This window comes from Etheostoma spectabile, chromosome 16 (genome assembly GCF_008692095.1).
Source record: "Etheostoma spectabile isolate EspeVRDwgs_2016 chromosome 16, UIUC_Espe_1.0, whole genome shotgun sequence".
NCBI lineage: Eukaryota > Metazoa > Chordata > Actinopteri > Perciformes > Percidae > Etheostoma > Etheostoma spectabile.
The window spans coordinates 15,253,623-15,275,137 of NC_045748.1; the positions used below are offsets into that span (position 1 = coordinate 15,253,623).

General features: G+C 38.9%; 1 protein-coding gene across 1 annotated transcript; it reads left to right on the plus strand.

Moving 5' to 3' along the window:
* The first annotated feature begins 11 nt into the window (after positions 1 to 11).
* On the plus strand, positions 12 to 21,446 carry mtrex (Mtr4 exosome RNA helicase). The gene is made up of 27 exons (XM_032540416.1): positions 12 to 194; positions 532 to 672; positions 1,459 to 1,525; positions 1,950 to 2,012; positions 2,127 to 2,239; positions 2,979 to 3,153; positions 3,310 to 3,400; positions 4,246 to 4,370; positions 4,537 to 4,635; positions 4,825 to 4,942; positions 5,020 to 5,151; positions 9,727 to 9,806; positions 10,294 to 10,404; positions 11,130 to 11,231; positions 12,401 to 12,526; positions 13,373 to 13,523; positions 14,028 to 14,200; positions 14,288 to 14,356; positions 14,435 to 14,560; positions 14,673 to 14,783; positions 14,898 to 15,086; positions 17,358 to 17,521; positions 18,193 to 18,298; positions 18,977 to 19,033; positions 19,130 to 19,292; positions 20,732 to 20,836; positions 21,162 to 21,446. Exons 1-27 carry the CDS (start codon positions 94 to 96, stop codon positions 21,212 to 21,214), a joined length of 3,111 nt encoding a protein of 1,036 aa, XP_032396307.1. The 5' UTR covers positions 12 to 93; the 3' UTR covers positions 21,215 to 21,446.
* The last annotated feature ends 69 nt before the right edge of the window (positions 21,447 to 21,515 follow it).

Sequence of the window (21,515 nt, forward strand, 5' to 3'; positions counted from 1 at the left end):
GGTAAATTTTGGACAACCCAGCTGCCGTACCGGAAGTTATACCGGGGAGCAACAACCTCGTGTTGTATTGTGGGAAGTGTGCCCCTAATAATCATGGCAGACGCTTTTGGAGACGGTTTGTTCAGCGTGTTTGACGATGAACAACAAACTACCACAAGCAAAAATATACCTGCTTCCCTGACACCAGAAATAGGGTAATGCTTTTTTGTTTGTATAGTTATTTGGGCTTTAGAATCTGGATGTTAGCTAGGTTATTCAGGTTAAACTTCACATCATGTCTGCTAGCGTTGTTAGCTCGTTAATGGAACACCAAAAACACCTGGCTGTGCTAATAAACGTTAACTGAAGTTGTTTTTGTCTTGTTATTGTTTGTCAGACCAAAGTTACAAGAGTCTCTTGTTAGCTAGCTACTCCCTCCTGTCTATGTGGCTAGTTATACGGTTCATGTGTAACGTTACATTATATTCATGTGTGTAACGTTACAGGCTCAGCTAACAACAGTTCTGTGTCCTCTATGGGTTTTTTTTCCAGGAAAGTTCTATGTAAAAATGGCACCGACAAAGATGCTGGTCCATCTGCCGCAGTCAAGAGAGAGGCAGACAGTGACGGTGGAGAGGAGATGGTGTTTGGGAAGAAACCTCGACATGAGACAGTCTCTGCCAATGACCTAAAGTAAGACGAGTTAGCTACATCTTAACACTGTGTGTCTGTACAGGATGCTTTGGTGCTGTTATAACTATAACTGATAGAGAGTAACTGAGTACAGTCACTTAAGTAGAATTTTGAGGTACTTTACTTATTAAATGTAAATGTAAATGTAAATGTGCTGTATTTATATAGCGCTTTTCCAGTCTTAACAACTGCTCAAAGCGCTTTTACATCTACAGGGAACATTCACCATTCACACACATTCATACACTGTGGCCGGGGCTGCCGTACAAGGTGCCACCTGCTCATCAGATAAACATTCACACACATTCACACTCCGATGCGCAGCACCGGGGGCAACTCGGGGTTCAGTGTCTTGCCCAAGGACACTTCGACAATGACTGCAGGGGCAGGGATCGAACCACCAACCTTCCAATTGGCAGGCAACCACTCTACCACTGAGCCACAGCCGCCCATATTAGTATAGTATTTCCATATTATGCGACTTTATACTTCTATTTTACTACATTATATAATATAAATTATTAGTAATTTTGATACTCTAAAGTATGTATAGATGCTATTATTTTACTTTAGTAAAATTTGAATGTGTGATTTTGATTTACAACAGAGTAAAAAGGACGTGAGTACTTCCTCAACCACTGAAACTTATACAATCTAATAGAACAGCCCTAAAAATGACCTTACTAAGATTACAACGGTTGTTTGTTGTTGTTTTTTAGGTTAAAATACTGGCTACAGAATATGTTTTAAAACTGCTGTAGATAACAGGTGTTTTGTTTACTTCAGTCTTGCAGAATTTATGCCCCAAGTGAAGGTGGAGCAAGTTGACACTGTGGAAGGATGCTCACACGAGGTAAGAAGCAAATTGACAGATGGATGACAAGAAAAGGAGAAAGCAGTAAGGTGAAGGACAGCTTTCATGTGCCTTCACATAGATTGTGCACATTTTTGTTGTATCTATATGAGAATGGTATTATCTAATGTAAGGCAACCTTGCCTGTTCTGAAAGGCACCATCAAAAAAAATGTATTATTAACTTCTGGAGCTCTACTTGAGGGATGAACATCATTCTTCATATTTCCTTATTTGTTTTGGCGATTGTGGTGGAAAGCACTGTGTGTGATATCACACAAAATTGGCTTTAGATCTGCCTATTGCAAAAACCATAGCATATGATTCACACAATTTTTATTACAAAAATGTATCGGGTTTCTTTTGGTAATTTGTTGTTAAATGTCCAAACCCTGATTGTTGAAGAATTTGTATTTCCTTCATAGGTGGCTCTTCCTGCGAGTGATGATTATAACCCCCTGAAACCACGAGTGGGGAAAGCAGCCAAGGTATAATGTGCCTTTAAACCAGGTCTTCTAATTAATTTAGTTTTCTTCGGTGTAGAATGTTAACCAATACCACTACAATTACTATGTTAACTTTGGATTTGACTTGTCTTGCAGGAGTACCCTTTTGTTCTTGACCCGTTCCAGCGTGAGGCCATCTTATGTATCGACAACAACGAGTCGGTGCTTGTCTCTGCTCACACCTCTGCTGGCAAGACTGTCTGTGCAGAGTGAGTTTCTTTAAAAGTTGGTTTTAAAAATGAATTTCTTACTGTACTGTTAGGTAGGCTTTGTCTGGAGGTCTACAGTTCTATACACAGCAGATAAATGACATTGACACATGTCAAGGCACCTGTATAATCACTGTTTTTACTCAAAGATGCAAGATGGAATTGAGTTAGCTGGACTCTGAAGTGCTATAAAGTTGACATTTTTGAGAAAGTTTTCACAATACAAGTAAAAAGTAGTTCAGTTGAATGTATCCATGTACTGTTACAAGGGGTTTGGGGAGATATAATGATGTTGTAAATGTGTTGTGATATAACTATTAAGTTAAGGAGCACCTTTAGGCAACAAAATACCCTATTCAAAAAAGGAAACAAAGAAATATGACTGTCACAGTAAGGAGAGCAAATAGATATTTTTACTTCTTCCACCTATGATCTCATGCAAGTTTTAAACAACTACTGTTGCTTTATTAAATGTACTTGTTTTGGTCAACATCTGTATTTAACTATTAAGGATTGTGTTGGTCCCCTGCTGTTTTAGAAACCTGTGCTCCCAAACAAATAGAGAGGTGCTTACATCTCTAAAAGTGCAAGTGAGGAATGCATTTTTCTTGGTAGCGAAAGGCCCAGGTTGATAGCAATCATAATGATCTTTTAGGTGAAACATTAGTTTACAATTTTAGATTTACTTTCAGTTGCGTTTTCTTAACTTAAAAAATCAATTGGTTATGTCTTCTTGTAGATATGCCATTGCACTGGCCCTTAGAGAGAAGCAGAGAGTGATCTTCACCAGCCCCATCAAAGCCCTCTCCAACCAGAAGTACAGAGAGATGTACGAAGAGTTCCAGGATGTGGGACTGATGACTGGTGACGTCACCATAAACCCCACTGCATCCTGCCTTGTCATGACAACAGAGGTAAGATATATGAAAAATGGGTTAATATTAGATTTGTCAAATAATACCTTTATTGGCAGGTGGTGTTTGGAAAGTATGCTGCAGGTTCAGTGTGTAGCTGGGAGCAGACGCAGCATTGAGAGGTCGTTCTGGCACGATAAATTTCATTTCTCCTAGATCCTGAGGAGCATGCTGTACAGAGGCTCTGAGATCATGAGGGAAGTGGCGTGGGTCGTCTTTGACGAGATCCATTACATGAGAGATGCAGGTGAGTGCAGAATACAAACGACACAGACACACTATTGACCAACTGTCCTTCAGTGTGGGTTTTGATGATCGGGCCTCATCCAAGACCCAGTCATATGAGCCGATTTATTCTTAGGAGGCACATAAGATAATTTAAGATATTTTGTTGCATTCATCAATAATGTCTCTACACTTCTTGGGTACAAACTAAATTCGTGAGTGATCCTGAGTGTTGTACAAGTCATGCACAGATAGTATGCCTTTCTCCAAGGGACAAGGAATTGCTAGTATAATGGCACTTTCTATTGGTATATTTCAGCACAGAAAGTTCTACAGTTGAGTAGTTGTTAGGAAACAACAAAGATATTTTTAGCTGGTTTCTGTCACTGCACAGCTCTGCTCTGATGACACATTGTTGGCAGCTGTATTATTCAGGGAGGCAAACTCGACATGCCCCCAGACCCCCTTAGGCGGTTCACATCTTTGTCACCACTGTTAAAATATTCTATATTCTCGGCTCTTTCAATACGACTTCTAATGCTGCTAAGGGTCTGCTGTCTACTGTTTTAGGAATAGAAGCAATATAGTGTGAAATTCTTCCTTTTTAATTTTTGGTAACATTTTTGTAGATGAAATTTGCCCACAAACTTAGTAGTAAATATGGAAATTTTAGGCCCAGTGATTTGCTAATGTTCAAATCTCATTAACGCACTTCTCGTGAACAAGTAGTATTCATCAGGTTGGAACGAGCAATTTAAAGTTTGCTTGGTTAAGAAAGTTTTGTACAAGTAAACCGCAAAGGTTTTGGGTAAGTACACAAACCGGTTTCTGCTTGTAACAAATCCTTCTGCTTTCTGTACATTTCAGAGCGTGGTGTGGTATGGGAGGAGACCATCATTCTTCTTCCTGACAATGTACATTACGTCTTCCTGTCAGCCACCATTCCCAATGCCAGGCAGTTTGCTGAGTGGATTTGTCACCTACATAAGCAGGTGGAATATTATACTGGCATATATTGTAATCATAAAGGTTACTCTACCTCCTCCTGTATGTAATATGAGAAGGTGATACTTATCTGTCTATATGTAAGGATCAGGATAGTACTTGTCTTTTTCTATTGTGTTAATTAATGAAGTGTTTCTGTCATGTCTCCTGTAGCCATGCCATGTAGTCTACACAGACTACCGTCCCACTCCACTGCAACACTACATCTTCCCATCAGGGGGCGATGGACTCCACCTAGTTGTTGATGAGAATGTAAGGATTCAAACTGAGTTATGAAGGAGAGTTGGCTAATTAATCCTATACATGTCAGACTAGACACAGATAGGATGTGTCGGCTCTCATATTAGCTTATTTGTCTCCTAATTCTGGAAGAATCTATCGGGACCAGTTGATGCATCCCATAGATAATACATAACGTCTGACTGTTTTGCTTTTCTTCAGGGAGACTTCAGAGAGGATAATTTCAACACGGCTATGCAGGTGCTGAGAGATGCAGGGGATTCAGGAGGCAGTGGAGGGGGCAAGTGGGACCCGAGAGGACGGAAAGGAGGCACTAGAGGTGTGTGTGGGTGTGTGGGTGTGGGTGTGTGTGTGTGTGGGTGTTTTCATTTATACTCACATGTAGGATTTCCTTAGGTCCATCCAGCGTGTTCAAGATTGTGAAGATGATCATGGAGAGGAACTTCCAGCCAGTTATCATTTTCAGCTTCAGCAAGAAAGAATGTGAGGCCTACGCTCTACAGGTAGCCAAACTGGACTTTAACAGAGGTATGTGTATTTATGCTGCCATTCAACATACTGAGCAGGGCTGTCAAAATTGGCCAAAAATTACGTTTGAATATTCCTTCTAAAAAAAGTACTTAAACATATTTGAATATCTAATTTTGCACACCATGTTCACAAGAGGGCTAACCAATACAAAGGGAGACATAACTTTAATAGGTACATTTATTTCAACAAAAACGTGCATTTTAAAAGATCTACATACCCACACATCACAGAATAAACATATATGAAATTACGTTGTATACCGTTAAACTTAATTTAAAGACTGTACACCCCTTTGTATCCCCTAGAGCGTGCAGGAGACAGGACATGATGCGGATTACACCACGGTCATGTTCGGTTTTTGATTTGGTGATAAACAACAAAGTCTCCTGCTGTTCCTGCAATTTTGGCTTTGGCCCCAACCTGTCACTCTAAACCTACACTTGGCCTGTCACTATAGAGATTTACAATATGAGTGGTTATTTAGCAAGTCAAGAATGACTTAGCAATATGTAATACTTCTGCAAGTACTTTTTTAGTTTTAAGTATATACAATAGTCCTAGTGGTTTTGTGACAGTTCAAGGTTTATGTCAAACCCTTGAAGAACAGATTAATGGTAGGTTACGTGTTTTTGGCATGAAATCATAACCATTTTCTTTTTGCTAAACTGTGTGAGGGCATATTGCACGTCAAGCTGATTAAGCATGATGTAGATCAACAATTTTTGTGTTTACAAGGCTCTGATATTTAAATATTTTCCAGTTGGGACAATGCACATGAGTTTTGAGTTGTGTTGACAATCTTGATTCATAGTCCACTAACTTCATGGACTTACGTTTCATATTCTAATTATATTTTCTAGAGTTGCAACAATAAGTTGATCAATTATTTACTGGATCAGCAAGTGTTAAATCAGCAACTATTTTCTTAATCCAATAATTGTTTTATACTTTTTTTAAGAGACAAAAAGACATTTGGCACCCTGGGCTTAAGGATATAATAATCCTAGCTGTTTATTTGCCAGTAGTAAGTCATCAAATGTCAGCTTGACATTATGTACCTCTTATAAGCTAAATTAAACCACATTGTTTAATCATTGACAGATATAAAGTAACACTATCGGCACATTTAACAAGGATTATATTCATGGTTAGATTCAGAGTTGGTGAGCATATTGTCTTTGCACCCTAAAATGCCAGAGCAAATACATTTTAGGACAAATTGCTGTGAGCATTAGGGAGCGAGTTGGAATTGGGCAAGCAAAACCGCTCACCAAAATGCTAAATTGTTGGCAAGTGGAAGCTGAGTGAATCCTCCCCACTGCGTGAGTGTCATGAATGTGGCTTATTGTGGCTGCACAGCTGGTGCTGTTGTTTAGTCCAGTGAAAAGTGAAGTTGCTTCATGAGGACAAATCTCTGTACGATGGGAGACAATCCAGCAGTAGGTTGAGCTTGGCTCATATCCACCAGCTTCAGCCTTTTTCAGTGAAATAAAACATGCTTATGAAGTCTTACTTGGGAAACATTTTCCTCCCTCAGCTTGGTTTCAAAATTATGAGGTTTGTTTAATGCTGAGCTCTTCCAACACTGAAATCCTTTTATTTATTAATAATATATTCACTTGATTGGGGAAAATTGTTAAAATTTGATTTCTAAAGGTGTTAATTTTTCTATCAACATGATTAGTAGTTTAAAGACAAATGAGCTTTCGTGACAAAATGTTCTCTTCTTTCTTTTTTTTAATGGCTGAAATTATTACTTAACCATTTACAGTTTATTTCTTTGTCATTTAGAAACTCATAAGGACCCATTCTCTCTAGCAAACAGAGGAAAAGCCAGATTGTTCAAACAACACATTTGTAGGCAGGTTGTTGGTGTTACGGAGTAGCCAACCTCTGTTTGTGTGAGTAGGTGGGGTATAATGAGGAAAGAGAGCCACGTGGCTGTCCTGGTTTCTCTCATTGACAACCACCTACACACCCCCCATTCCCTCTCTACTTTGTTTTTGGTTTTCATTCCTTCTATATATTCTTCTCGGTCTGTTTTTATGAAGACTAAACACAGTCCCCGCTCTCTTTTCCTTCCAACTCTGTGCTGTGACACATGTGGCAGTGTTTGTGGAATGGAAGATCTGTGTTGGAGTTAGGGGACAAGTTTTGGTCGGACCATACACAGACAGGGGGCCATAGAACCAGATTGTATTGTTGGGATGCTGTTCTGCAGCAGCAGTGGTAGTTTTGTACAGCATCCTTACAGTTGTGTTTGCCATGTATGGACAGAGCCTTAGGTTGATGAAAAATGAAAAACTACCAGTTGGGTCCAGACTCAAATATTTCAGCAATTACTCATCACATAGTGAATTTGGTTTTGAGGATTTTGGTGTTCATGCTGCACAGAGGGTAATGTGTTAACTTAAAGGAGAACTCCAGCAATATTACACGTTTATAAAGTTGGATGACTTGCAAAAGACAGATTTAAAAAAAAGAATAGTGAAAATTGATGAAGCAGACATTGATTCTTCTTCCATAAGGCCTTCCTGACTTGTGTATTGACATCGCCAATTTACAATGCAAGGTGTTTAGCTTGAGGACTACAAATGTGTAACAGAAGTCATTATATTATACAACCAGGCTTTGGCCGTTTTTAAACATTTTCAAACCGGTTTGATATTAAGCAGGACACCTAGCCGGACAGGTATTAATCTTATCGCTAGGTGTCGCGCTAGACTCAGCCACTCAAGTGAGACCGTTCAGATCCCATAATGAGTGCAGTGAGTACTGTCCACTTGGTGGCAGCAATGCACCTCTGCAGTGTTTGTTTATTTTAAATTTTTATTACAGTCTATGGTGTTCACGTCTTTTTCAGCTCACCTATTTCGTTGGCTTGAATGTTATTATTATGCTTGACCTCTGAAATGTTTCCATATATGCGGCGCAGTTTTAGTTTTCTTTGCAACTGCCCTATAGTGTTAACCTGGAAATCCAGAGCACAATTTGAATTCTATCAACATGTTTAGTAGTTTAAAGACAAATGAGCTTTCATGACAAAATGTGATTTAAATGAAATAATGGCTGCCGAAATCATTACTTAACCATTTGCAGTAACTTTCTTCATGTTATTTACAAACTCATAGGGACCACTTCTCTCTAGTGAAGAGCACTTGTAGCCGGGCTGCACCAATTGCATTGGTCATTGGTCATAATGACAAATGCCGGTTCAACTGGTTTGCATACAATCAAATTAGTTTAGTCTGGTAAATGTGATCAGTAAAACCGGAAATCGGCCCAACCCAGTAAACTGATCTTCATTTGTAAAACTTCTCACTAGATTGCCATGACATTTGCTATGAATAGAAGTATCTTTATGTTTTTGAGAACCTTTTTGTTCTTTCTTTAACCACTATCACCAGGACAATTTTTCTAGTTGTACAGAAGAAACATCAGTGGCTGATTGCCATGAAATTTTCTGAGTACAATCACGCTCCTCGGAGGTTGGACACTCTACTTTTTGAATTTTTTCTGATGTTCCCTTTGGTCCAATCCTCAGGGCAAACTTGAAACTTCTGGCTTGCTGATTGAATGGCACTAGAGTGTGTGTTAGTGTGTTTTGCAGCCTCTAGGGGCCACAAGTGGAGCTTTATCAGACTCGTAGCCCTTAAAACGTCTATATGAAAACCCTGCTCCCTCTGTGTAATATAATGTAAATGTTTTGACTGAATGTTTTTATATCAGGCTGTTATACTGGAGCCATGGATTTAGCTTGGGCTTAACTCGCTTTTGACGTTTGCCCCAGTGGGTTTTTGTCTGTGGTATTTCTTTGTTTGTAAACCACTAAAATAAGTCCTGTTGACACTGAAGTCATTTGACTTTAAAAATAAATACTAGGCCATCATACTTTGTGGAAGTTTCTGACTAACACAGGCTCATAAGACAAAGGGTTCCAAGAATGGTTTAATAAATAAAGAAAGACCTGTGACTTACTTTCCACATGGATGCATATCCACGGAGATAGCCAACCAGCCACAGTAAACAACATCATGTGATTAGCTTAATAATAAGACACTGATGGTACATTCATACACAACCGATTATAATAATAAAATGTTGGTTTAACATGTGGCAGCATTCACTCACTTTCCAGACATTGATTGTTTTTGTAATAAAACCTCAGCCTTCATTTGAACAATATAAATATTTGTAAATGTTTTGGAAAAACTGAATAAGAAATTCTACAAAACGTTAATTAGAGAAACTGTTTTGATGAAACATATGGCTGCAAAATCTGATGAAATCTAGAGTAAACGCAGAAGCATTTGTTTGCTTAATCCCAGGGTGGTTAAACATTCCCTGCAAGCAATTCTCTTAAAACATCTCTCCCCGTTATTCCACATTAACCACACACACCAATAGGAATTATATTTGAAAAACTTTTCACTCTGTGTGTGTGTGTGTTTTAGTAGTATTTGTGACACACAGCAGGTTCAGTATGTAAGACATGGCTGTGTGTTAATATTTAGAAAGCTTTCTGAAGAGATATATCAAGACTTTAAGATATACATTGTTTGTTTGTTCCAGATGATGAGAAACGTCTGGTGGAGGAAGTTTTCAACAACGCAGTGGACTGTCTTTCTGACGAAGACAAGAAACTCCCTCAGGTGAGGAGTACTGAACTCTGAACTGAATTTTTTTTATTAACCATCCACGTTGCTCTTACTCCTGTTTTTGAACCCAGCTCTGCCACCTTGTAAAAGCCCAGCAAAAAAAGCCCTCAGCTTGACCTTAAGAATCGTTTTTTGCAAAGAAAAGACAGTTAAACTGCCTTAATGTAAATATATTGTCACATATATTGTCAACATGGGCTTAAACACTGTGCTCCTTTTATTCTACTGTGCTGAGCTGAGTCACATTATAAAAAACAGCTGTGTTGAGGTAATAGTTAGTGGGTAGACCGCTACGGCAAGAGCACAGGAAGGCCAACCAAACATCACACTATTCCACTATGAGGGTTATATGCTTTTTCATTCTCTGTTTCATTGCTTTAGATGGGTGTGCTCCTATGAGCCAACGGGTGAATTTGTCACTAAACCTTTGATAAACAAACACAGCGCTAATCGCCCTATCAACAATCTTTGCATTCTTAAGGTGGAGCATGTGCTGCCGTTGTTGAAGAGGGGGATAGGAATCCATCATGGAGGCCTGCTGCCCATCCTGAAAGAGACCATAGAGATACTTTTCTCTGAAGGTCTGATTAAGGTACGCCTGTCTCTGCATCAAGAAGCTCATCAAAACACATTTAAACAAATATGATTCGTCCCTCAGCAGAATTACTTGATTTGTAAGGATGACCAAGGAATGTTTACCTTACTTTATCACAAGGGTAGTTTTCATTATGCTTGAATTTAAACATTGTGTACATGGCTAATAAAAAAAAAAAAGTAAGCTGTAATGTTAAGAATTGATACAAAACTCGAAAAATAAATGTCAATGTTTTTACCACTGCTAGTGCTGTGCAGCAATGTTTTTTGTTTTTTTTACTTGTATTCCACTGATCAACAATCAAGGGCAGTAACACGCCAACAAACGCAGCAATGTGCCAACAACAGGCAGGGAAGAAGACTGCTAGCAAGCAAACATGGATATAAACAATGTAACTTATAAAATGATTTAAAATTAGAATCTTTAAGCACACACACATAGTGGAGAAGGAGCATGTAGAGTTTTGATTAAAAGCCTTAATTAGTTATATGGCCTCAGAAGCTTGTAGCTAGGCGTAAGGGTCTGAAGTTGGACTTTAGAAATCACCTTTGCAGATGTTTTATGAAGAACAAAACACATTGAACATGTTATTAGATACACAAAGTCTTCTGGTAAGAAACACTGAAGGCAAACATAAATGTGTTTGTTTACAAGAAAACTCCCCAGAACACCTTTTAAGATGGATTGATGAAGTCATCATAATGCTGTTTTTTTCATTTCAGGCCCTGTTTGCTACAGAGACATTTGCCATGGGCATCAACATGCCGGCTCGCACTGTGCTCTTCACTAGCGCACGTAAATTTGATGGCAAGAATCACCGCTTTGTAAGAGCACACTCAACACACACAGTTAATGTCACATAAGTCAATAAAGATATCTTGTCAAGAGGAAATTCTCAAACAAAGTTTTTGGGGATTTTATCCTAACAATTTAGTTATGTTGTGGAGCTGTAATTTCCATAGATGTGGTTTTGGCACACATAAGTGGGAAGAAGAGCCCAAAAAGTGTAGTTTATGTAAACTAGGCATCCATCCTTGGAAAGGTTTCTCTGCCTAGTGAGGGGAGCTGTAAAGCTAATCTCCTTCTTACTGTGGTCTTCAATGAGTAGCCACAAGAATAGTAAGACTTCATAAACTGTGCTATCTCTTTACAACAACTGCTCTGGCCTGTGTTGAGTTGTCACACAGTGTGTTGCTCTGAGGCCTTTATAAGGTCTTCAAGTCCTGCAGCTTGCACTGCCACATAAAGTGTGTGTGTGTGTGTGTGTGTGTGTGTGTGTGTGTGTGTGTGTGTGTGTGTGTGTGTGTGTGTGTGTGTGTGTGGTGTGTGGTGTGTGTGTGTGTGGGTTGTGTGTGTGTGTGTGTGTGTGTGTGTGTGGTGTGTGTGTGTGTGTGTGTGTGTGTGTGTGTGTGTGTGTGTGTGTGTGTGGTGTGGGTGTGTGTGTGTGTGTGTGTGTGTGTGTGTGTGTGTGTGTGTGTGTGTGTGTGTGTGTGCCCCCTTCATACACATGACTTTCCAGCTCGCATACACAAAAGCTTGAAGAGAATGTGAGAGAGAGAGAAGGAAACTGCTCTCCAACAGGTTCATCAGGAACATCTGGTGCCTCTGATGTTGCCAAAGCTCCACGCAGGCACTCACACATTCGATTGCACATGAGTCTCATTCCTGAAACGCAAATCAAGAGCTGATCCCATTACATCAGATCATTTCGACAAACATAATTTTATCAGTCTTTTTTTATTTGTATTGCTCAAAGACCAGTAGATATGTGGAGTTTAATCCGAACCATTTGTGATGCACAGATAGTCCCCAGAGGTTTATGGAAAACTGGTTCAGTCTCTTCCTCCCGATCGCCTAGTTTTTTATGTTACTATTGCAGATACTTGGCTAGGTACTACACAAACACAAATAGACATAATATTACAGGTACAAAGAAGCATTCATTAACTAATGTCGCTTTTCTTAATGTCTTGTGTGTTGTCATGTGGTCTAGATTACATCAGGTGAATACATCCAGATGTCCGGGCGAGCCGGTAGGAGAGGAATGGACGACAGGGGAATTGTTATTTTCATGGTGGACGAGAAGATGAGTCCAGCTGTGGGCAAACAGCTACTGAAGGTGCAGTAAATATAGCTGCTACCTATGCTGCTTTCATTTTCACATACAGTACAAGTTGAGGTTATTTTGAATTGCTAGTTATCAATCACATCTTTGCAAGCCTCTTCACATGTCTACACATTCTTCTTTTACAAGAATAGTCCAACTATCCCTTCAATGAAACATATTACCCGACTGCCTTTCTTTGTGTGAATAGTTGAATGGAAATTGCAAGAAGTGACTCTTAAGTTGTTCTCTTTATGGATCATCAGGCCATGTGGTGCTGCGCCAAAAAGTCTAATACACACAGTCACAAGGAAGCCAGAGTCTCTTCGTCTTGTCTTTGGTTCGACACATTTATAGCTGCAATAAATATGTAGCTGCACAGCCTTTTGAAAGAGGTTGTGTTAATGTAAAACTCTTTGTTGACTCTGTCACAGTGCTTAACCCTAAGTTGTCTTGGAGAACCTCTTGTTCATATCTGGGTTTCTAGAGGTTGTGATTGCAACATCTGTTTAATTTGAAGAAAGTGACTTTAATTCAGTTCAATTTCAATTCAATTTTATTTATAGTATCAATTCAAAACAAGCGTTATCTCAAGACACTTTACAGATAGAGTAGGTCTAGACCACACTCCAAAATTTACAAGGACCCAACAGTTCTAGTAGTTTCCTCTAGAGCAAGCAACAGTGCTACCTTAGTTTTCATTTATTTAGACCTCATACCTTCTTGGCATTTTTTGTTAAATGCTAACAACATTATCAAAACGCATAGTTAACCACAGCGGTATATTATTATTATTATTATTATTATTATTATTATTATAATGATGTTTATTTTTATGCTGTGTTTTTTTTTATTGTGCAGGGCTCAGCCGACCCTTTGAACAGTGCCTTCCATCTGACCTACAACATGGTGCTCAACCTGCTGCGTGTGGAGGAGATCAACCCAGAGTACATGCTGGAGAAGTCTTTCTACCAGTTCCAACACTACAGGGCTTTGCCTGGTGTTGTGGAGAGTAAGCATTTTTTCATATTCACTACAGCACACTCTTGGCTGGATGAGTAAATAACCTGTAGAGAAACTCCAGATTCTACTAATACAGTGATATCTGTATACTTGATTAGCACATTCTTCAGAGTTCTCTTATTTGTGCAGAGGAAAAAGGTGTCAAAGGTTAATCTTACTTGACAGCTTCACAGAGGCTGTATATCCTTTTTCGTCTTATTATATAGAAATGGCAAACAATTCTGTTTGAGGTGTGCTAAAGACTAAAACAAACACTGTTGTGTGTGACTTAATGTTGACAATGATACCATAACTATGACATTGTTCATTAATAAGTGTCTGGTATTAATTATTTTCCATGTCAAGAGGTCAATGTGCAGAAAGCCATCAAGAAATGTATATTCTGAACTGTACTGATATATTCTTAAGTATAATTTCCTCTACTGTAGTGGCCTACTTCTACTTTGAACTTTATCATCTTCATCATATTGCTGATTTTTTTGTTTCTCTGCAGAAATTAAAAATTATGAGGAGCAGTACCACAGCATTGAGATTCCCAATGAAGAGAGTGTGGTCACTTACTTTAAAATCAGACAGCAGCTGGCCAAACTGGGAAAAGAGATACAAGAGTTCACCCACAAACCCAAATACTGCTTGCCCTTCTTGCAGCCTGGGCGACTTGTCAAGGTAGAGCTTCACACACTCAGTTTGATGACGCCACAAAAATGATTAATTTCAACATGTTATTGAATGTATTTATTTTTTATCATGCAGGTAAAAAATGAAGATGCTGACTTTGGCTGGGGAGTTGTTGTAAACTTTTGCAAGAAGGCCAACGTGAAGGTAAATTGGTGTCATGGTGTCACATGTATGTGAGTCAATTGACATGTGGCTGTGACTAATGTGCATTTTCCCATTTAGACCAGCACAGACTCTGAGCCGCTCTATGTGGTGGAAGTTTTGGTCCACTGTAGTAAGGACAGTGTAAAAGATGCTGCAACTGAGGCTGCTAAACCTGCTGCTCCAGGGGAGACTGGAGAAATGCAAGTAGGTGCAACAAGCACACAAAACACACACTTGCACATTACATTCACTAATATAACTACATGTGTCTGTAGTTAGGGCGAGTATAACTCTAACCTTTTTTGTTTTTGTCCAGGTGGTCCCAGTGATGCTCCATCTCCTGACTTCCATCAGCTCTGTTCGCCTTTACATCCCCAAAGACCTGAGGCCCTTTGACAACCGACAGCTCATGCTCAAGTCTATACAAGTACAAAATACAGCCATGTTGAAACAAAGATAATGCAACTGGTAGAACTCAACTGCAATGATTATGTAAATTGTTGCTCTTTCTTTTCCTTGCCTCCAAACATTTTGTCTGCAGGAGGTGCAGAAACGTTTCCCAGATGGCGTTCCACTGCTCGACCCCATAGATGACATGGGCATCAAAGACCCTGCACTGAAGAAAGTTATTCAAAAAGTGGAAGCCTTTGAGCACCGCATGTACTCCCACCCCATGCACAGTGACCCCAACTTGGAATCTGTGTATTCTCTTTGTGAGAAGAAAGCTCTGGTGAGAAACTGTTTTGTCTTTCAGCTTGGGGAATTTAAAGCCATAGGAAACCCTGCTAAATGTCAAACCTTACTGAAACCATATAACGACTGATTACAGTTTTTTTGGTTTTTTTTTTTGCTATTGAACTATTGAAAACTATTTTAATCTTTATCTTCATTGGCTACCTTTTTTAGATCACAATTTTTGACCTTCCATTGTTTTTTCCTGCCAGACACGTCGGCTCTGGCCATATATACTTATACAGACAAACACAGTAAGGAAGCAAGGACATTGTCCTAGAAGACCTCACCCTGAGTTATAGGTCAGATAACAGAAAACCAATTTGACAGATCACGTAAGCAAGGGAAAAAATATTCTTTCAAAAACACACTCCTTCATGCAACTAAAGATAAATAAAAAGTGTACCGGGTCTCTTGCATAAATGTTCTCTGCGCCTGTATACATCATGAGCAAAGTAACTAAATGCTATAAGCTAGCCATTCTGGACTCAACACTGCACTCTACCAGTGCAAGCTTAACAGCAGACCTGCTATGCACATGTCTCAACACAATTCTCTTCTACTTACCAGATTTATTCATAAAAATGAAGTCAAACATTAGCTCTTAAACATAAAAATACAAATGCATTCAGGTTTAACTTGTTAAAAGTAGCTGGATGTCACATACTGTATACAGCAATAAGAGTATAAGTTTACAGCTATGCTTGTGGCTTTAAAGTTATATTTTGGCATAGCTGTACTTTTAGCTAGATGCTATTGCTAGCATTGCAACGCGCTCACAATAACAATGCTAACACGCTGATGCAGGTGAAAGGTTAACCATGTTCACCATCTTAAATTTGTGTTAGCATTCTAACATTTGATAGTTAGCACTAAGCACTAAGTCCAATGGGCAGGTTGGGAATGTCCTTAGCTTTGCAGGTTTTTGTCTGTACAAGATTTTGGGGTTATTCATTAAGAAGTGTGCAGATAATTTGGTCTGGACCCAAAGTTGTGGACCCTACATTGCTATCCATTGAGTCATGCTGGTAGCATTGCAAAAAAACTCCAAAAGTTAACAGAGCAAAAAAAATGCATATCTTTGGGGAAAAGTCCAAAGCAAAAATAAGTAAAGATAGTGGAAATGCAACACATACAATTAGTAAAATAAAACAGTTGCTACACTTTGTTAGAACACAGAACATTCCCTTTTACAGGAAACCATATTAATTCAACTTTAGAACACATAGCCCTATAATAATAGAGTGGCAACACCTTAGGTATTTTAGGAAAGATAGGGATTATAATGCCAGAGGTGTAAACTTGTACCTTTTTTTTTTTTCAAAATAAAATTCTAAACCTAATCAACATATGTACATATTATGATGTCCTGTTCCATAATTTAGCACAACAACACGTACATTATTTCATCTGTGTGCTCATCTTAACAGAGTGATCAAGTCAGACTGGTTTATGTTGGTGAAATTAAAAAGGCACAGTGCACAGATGCAAAACCCCCAGATTGGCTTTAACGGTGGGGTGGGGTGGGGTGGGGGGGAGCAAACCAGACCATGTTTGACAATCTGCACAAACATTTACATCCCTCTGTGGCCTTGTGTGTGTTGTTAAATGATGGGGTATACAGTGCAGTTCAAACTGGATTACTTTATGTTGGATTGGCAGAGTCTCTGCAGCTGATCATTAATCTCATTTGTGCGGCTGACCTCTGCTTTGGCCTTCACAGTACTAATTAGATTTTGACATGACTAAACATAGAACAGTATTTTTTTTTTATGCTTGTTTTTTTGTGGTGTTTGATGCTTTTTCAGCATTCACTACAGGGAGCACACGCACCAGAAAGTCTAAACCTTCCACCTTGTATGATACATTTTTTTTCACTATCTCACTTACAGCCACCAGTTAATAGAATCTAGGCTATAATTCCTCCGAATTCTTTGAGTAATAATAAACCATGGTGGTGAAATGTGTTGGCTTCTTTGGCTCTGAGGTGTGTTGTAATCTTGAGGGGTAAAGGTTAAAGCGGATAATGGACATTACTGAGGACAGATAAGCAGGTAGAGGAACATCTGTGTGCAGATAACTAAAATGTTTCCACTCCTTCACTTTGATAGGTCTAGTGTTTTGAAATGTCACAAATCTCATGCACAAAACAGCTGGTAGTATCACAGTACTTTTAATAAATCTAAAGTGTTTTCTGGAAACCCCAGGGAATTTTCTCTAACTTTACATTAAGTAAAGGTGTGTGCGTGCGTGCGTGTGTGTTTTTCAGATCGCAGCAGACGTACGGACGGCCAAACGAGAGCTGAAGAAAGCTCGGACCGTCCTGCAGATGGACAAGCTGAAATGCAGGAAGAGAGTTCTGCGACGCCTCGGCTTCGCCAGTCCGTCTGATGTTATCGAGATGAAAGGACGGGTGGCCTGTGAAATTAGCAGGTAGGGAAGGACGGAGCGCACACCCAGCACACAATTTGCAATTGTTTTAGTTTGCTATTTTCTGACATAATGGCTAAGCCTTTTTTAATCCAGTTGACTGAGCAATTGTTTTAGCTAATAGCCAAATTCTGCAGCTGTGTTTGATGGCATAGGCTTTGGAGAAAAAAAATAACGTCAATCAATTAGGGCTGCACAAAACACATTGCGAAAGCCCTGCGATATATCGTGCGGCATATCGTGAAAGATGCATATCGATTAAAAACTGCACTTTATATTATCATTCATAGAAATTTCCTTACAACTAATCTGTTGTATTACAGCAGAATACTGAAAGCATCAGAACTGAGTACACTTTAATATCTGTTTTATTTATCGCAAGTAATATCGTTATTGCAATATTTGACAATGTTATAGCATATTTCCCTCATATTGTGCAGTCCTAATCCACATACAGCTGCTGTCTGAATGTGAAACTGCTACTTGGATAAGCAAATTAACAGAACACGAGGATTTGATAAAAATGGAGATTTAGGAAAGTCAATTTGATTTTAGGGAGCAGAGGTTTGTGGCTTAAACTTAATGTTTCTTACCCCAAAGTCTCAGTTTGTTTTTTGAGCAAGTATCAGCTCATTTTGATAAAGTAATAAAATATCATCTGATAACTGTTCCAGTGCTGATGAGCTCCTGCTGACGGAGATGGTGTTCAACGGTCTCTTCAACGATCTGACGGTCGAACAAGCCACCGCCCTGCTGTCCTGCTTTGTCTTCCAGGAGAATGTACGAACAAACACACACAAAACAGTATCAATCCTCTAATTGTCCATACAGACAGATATTCAGCCCGAGATAAACAGCGGATTCCCGATCCCACACATTCAAGCTTCAGTTGCATTCTTGGCTCCTTCCCCTGCACGGCAACCAAAACAGAAACCTGAGGTTGATGTGTGTTTGTCTTTCCTAATGAAGCCCATTCTCTCAATGAGGCAACCCAGTGTCAGGCGGTTTAGCAAACCTTTTCTTTGGCTCCACATCAGCCTAGTCCTCAGAGCAACAGAACCAATTTCTGTCTAAAGAGGGTTCTGTCCGAGTGAATGACAACAAGCAGCTGTCATGTTTGTTCTCCACTTTAGATGGATAAATGTAGACTGTTTATTTAGTCAATGTGCACATTAAAGTGAATTGCTTTGTCTCCAACAACAAGCAGAATCGAATGTTTTAATCCTCATTTTCCTTCTCATTTTAATGTTATTAAATGTTATTAAAAATGTTATTTAATGTAAAAATATATACAGTATACTAGTATAATAGTACTAGGCAATGGGAGAGTAGATCAGTTTCTTCCATCTATAGTCTGTTTAAATGGCAACATATTTGCCTGTAGTTTGAAATAAAGACTACAAAACAAATGTTGGAAGGTTGCTATCACAATATTAATAATGCCATTGTGCCCTCCAGGCCAGTGAGATGCCAAAACTGACTGAACAACTAGCAGCTCCTTTGAGACAAATGCAGGTGAGAATACATAAAACAATCTGAATTAAACCATTTGTTTCTAATCGCTAAGACTGTGAATTTGGTGGAAACGTGAATGCTGCTGTTTTTGTTCAGGAATGTGCAAAGCGCATAGCTAAGGTTTCTGCCGACGCCAAGCTGGAGGTGGACGAAGAGACTTATCTAAACCAGTTCAAGCCTCACCTGATGGATGTGGTGTACGCTTGGGCTAACGGTGCCACGTTTGCTCAAATCTGCAAGATGACTGACGTCTTTGAAGGTGTGTCTTCATATTAATATCCAACAGACTTGGCAGGAACTTTAAAATACAGGTGTTAAAGTACTTGTGTTGTACTTTATACTTCACCCAATTACCTTGACAGCTAGAGTCATTTTTCGGATTTAGATTAGAAACTCATATATTGCATGTTTTTAAAGATTAAACCAACATTTTGGGGGGTTTTGATCAATGCCAGGGAAGCAGTGTCTAGTTAGGATTACTTTGTAACGTTTAAGACGTCTGAGTGGTTTGCAGTTTAAACAAAGGCAGTTCCCCCATAATGCATTGCTTTAATGCATTTGGTGCAAGAAAGTCCATCCATGGTTAGGTAGGTTAGTAACTGGCAAAACTCTAGTTTCTGATCTCCAAAGAAGGATAAGAAGAATGAATTGAATAAATACCTTTCAACTTTTAGCATACCTCATTGATGAGTTTAAAAAAACATTTTTTTTTACTGAAACATGTAAGCTAATATAATTAATGTCAGCTAATATTTACTTAGATTGGTGTACTTATGGGATTACTTTATCCCTAACGTTATGTGTAAATGCATGGAAGAAAGGAAATAAGTCTCTATGATTTGTCTTGCGATTGTTGGAAGGGCCCCACCGTGGTTTGGAGCCACTGAACTGAAATACTAATGAAGTTAAAACTAGCTCCACCTCAACCAGCTAAACCAGCAAAGTAATACTTACACATCAATGCATCAGTAAAAATCTTATATCAGTCACAGAGCCGTTTTTCTGCATTAGGAGTTCTTTTACTTTTAAGTATATAGTTCTTGAAAATACTTCTGTACTTTTACTGAAGTGAAGGATCTGAATACCTTTTTTACCTTTTGATTTCTTCACTGTCACATATGCAGTTGGCTGTCAGAGGCTCACTGATTGATCTGTTATGCGTGGCTTGATTTGAACCCAGTTCCAAGTCCATCTCCTCATAGTTTCTGTCGGACTCCCAACAATGACCTCAGCTATAAAACATAACATGTCATCATAATGAAGAAAGTAATGTTGAGTTGAGAAACTGGAGGGAGTATTATGTGCTTGAGGGTGTCAGCGAAGGAGGGAGACAGAGAATTGATGATCCTTGTAAATGAACACATTATTTTACAAGTCTGTAATGTCAGGTTTCTGGGTATTTTTGTCAAAGGAAATTTGGAATTTCTTAGTATATATTCATTCATTGATTTATAAGTTGTATGTTTGCCTGTTGACACATTGGACTGACTGAAGGACTCCCTAGGCACCAATCAGTTACTAGGAATTACATACAGACATTATTAGGTAATGATAAAATAACGGGCCTGTAAGGAGTCACACTACATTCCTCCAAGATGCTCTTATTCTGCTACTCAGTTTTGAGTATGGATAAAACAATAGATTCTCACACACACACACTCATTCACTAAACACTGTATTTGTGTCTGTCTGGTATAGGGAGCATCATTCGCTGCATGCGTCGCCTGGAAGAAGTCCTGAGACAAATGTGTTCTGCAGCCAAGGCCATAGGCAACACTGAACTGGAGAACAAGTTTGCTGAAGGTAAGAAACATCAGTGTTATTACAGCTAAAACCATTAATCGACACATTTGTTGAAGCTGCTTTTTTTTGGATAGAGCGGTGTTGGTTTTCTTAGTCTTTTATAATACTTAGCTGAAGTTGTTGAACCACAACATTTAAAGACAGCACCTTGTGGCTCTTGCACAACTGCGATGTTGTGAGGAACCTTTTTTTGTAATTTTGACCTTTTTTAAAGTGCAAGTAATTACTCAAGAAGAAAACTGGCAGATTAATTCTTGCCTTGATAGGTGAAACAAGTTATAAATGATGTATGCTTAATTTAATCCTAATTTCTGTGTCTTTGCAGGAATAACAAAGATAAAGAGAGACATTGTATTTGCTGCCAGTCTCTACCTATAAAGACATTACAGCTTTCCAACAGGACGGGCAGCACTGGAGGATAAATGCTGTTAAACCCTGATGGATCTTTTTTTTTTTTATAAGTCTTACATTTGTCAAACTGGGGTTAGATATAGTGCTTTTATTCCCAAAATGTTAGTGAAATTGGCTTTTAATGTATTTGTCCTTCAGATCACTTTTCTGAACAGTGTTTTCTTCACAAAAATGAGCATAAACTGTTAATGTTCTGGTGAAAATTGCATTCTATATATGGATTGGACAGAATACATTAAACATTCATGCTTTTATTATTTCTGCTTAC

Excerpts from the sequence above, each read along its gene's own strand:
- mtrex (XM_032540416.1), top strand. The coding sequence starts at position 94 with ATGGCAGACGCTTTTGGAGACGGTTTGTTCAGCGTGTTTGACGATGAA. Across the intron at positions 4,943-5,019 it reads ACGGAAAGGAGGCACTAGAG|GTCCATCCAGCGTGTTCAAG; the intron begins GTGTGTGTGGGT and ends GGATTTCCTTAG. Across the intron at positions 17,522-18,192 it reads GTGGCCTGTGAAATTAGCAG|TGCTGATGAGCTCCTGCTGA; the intron begins GTAGGGAAGGAC and ends TAACTGTTCCAG.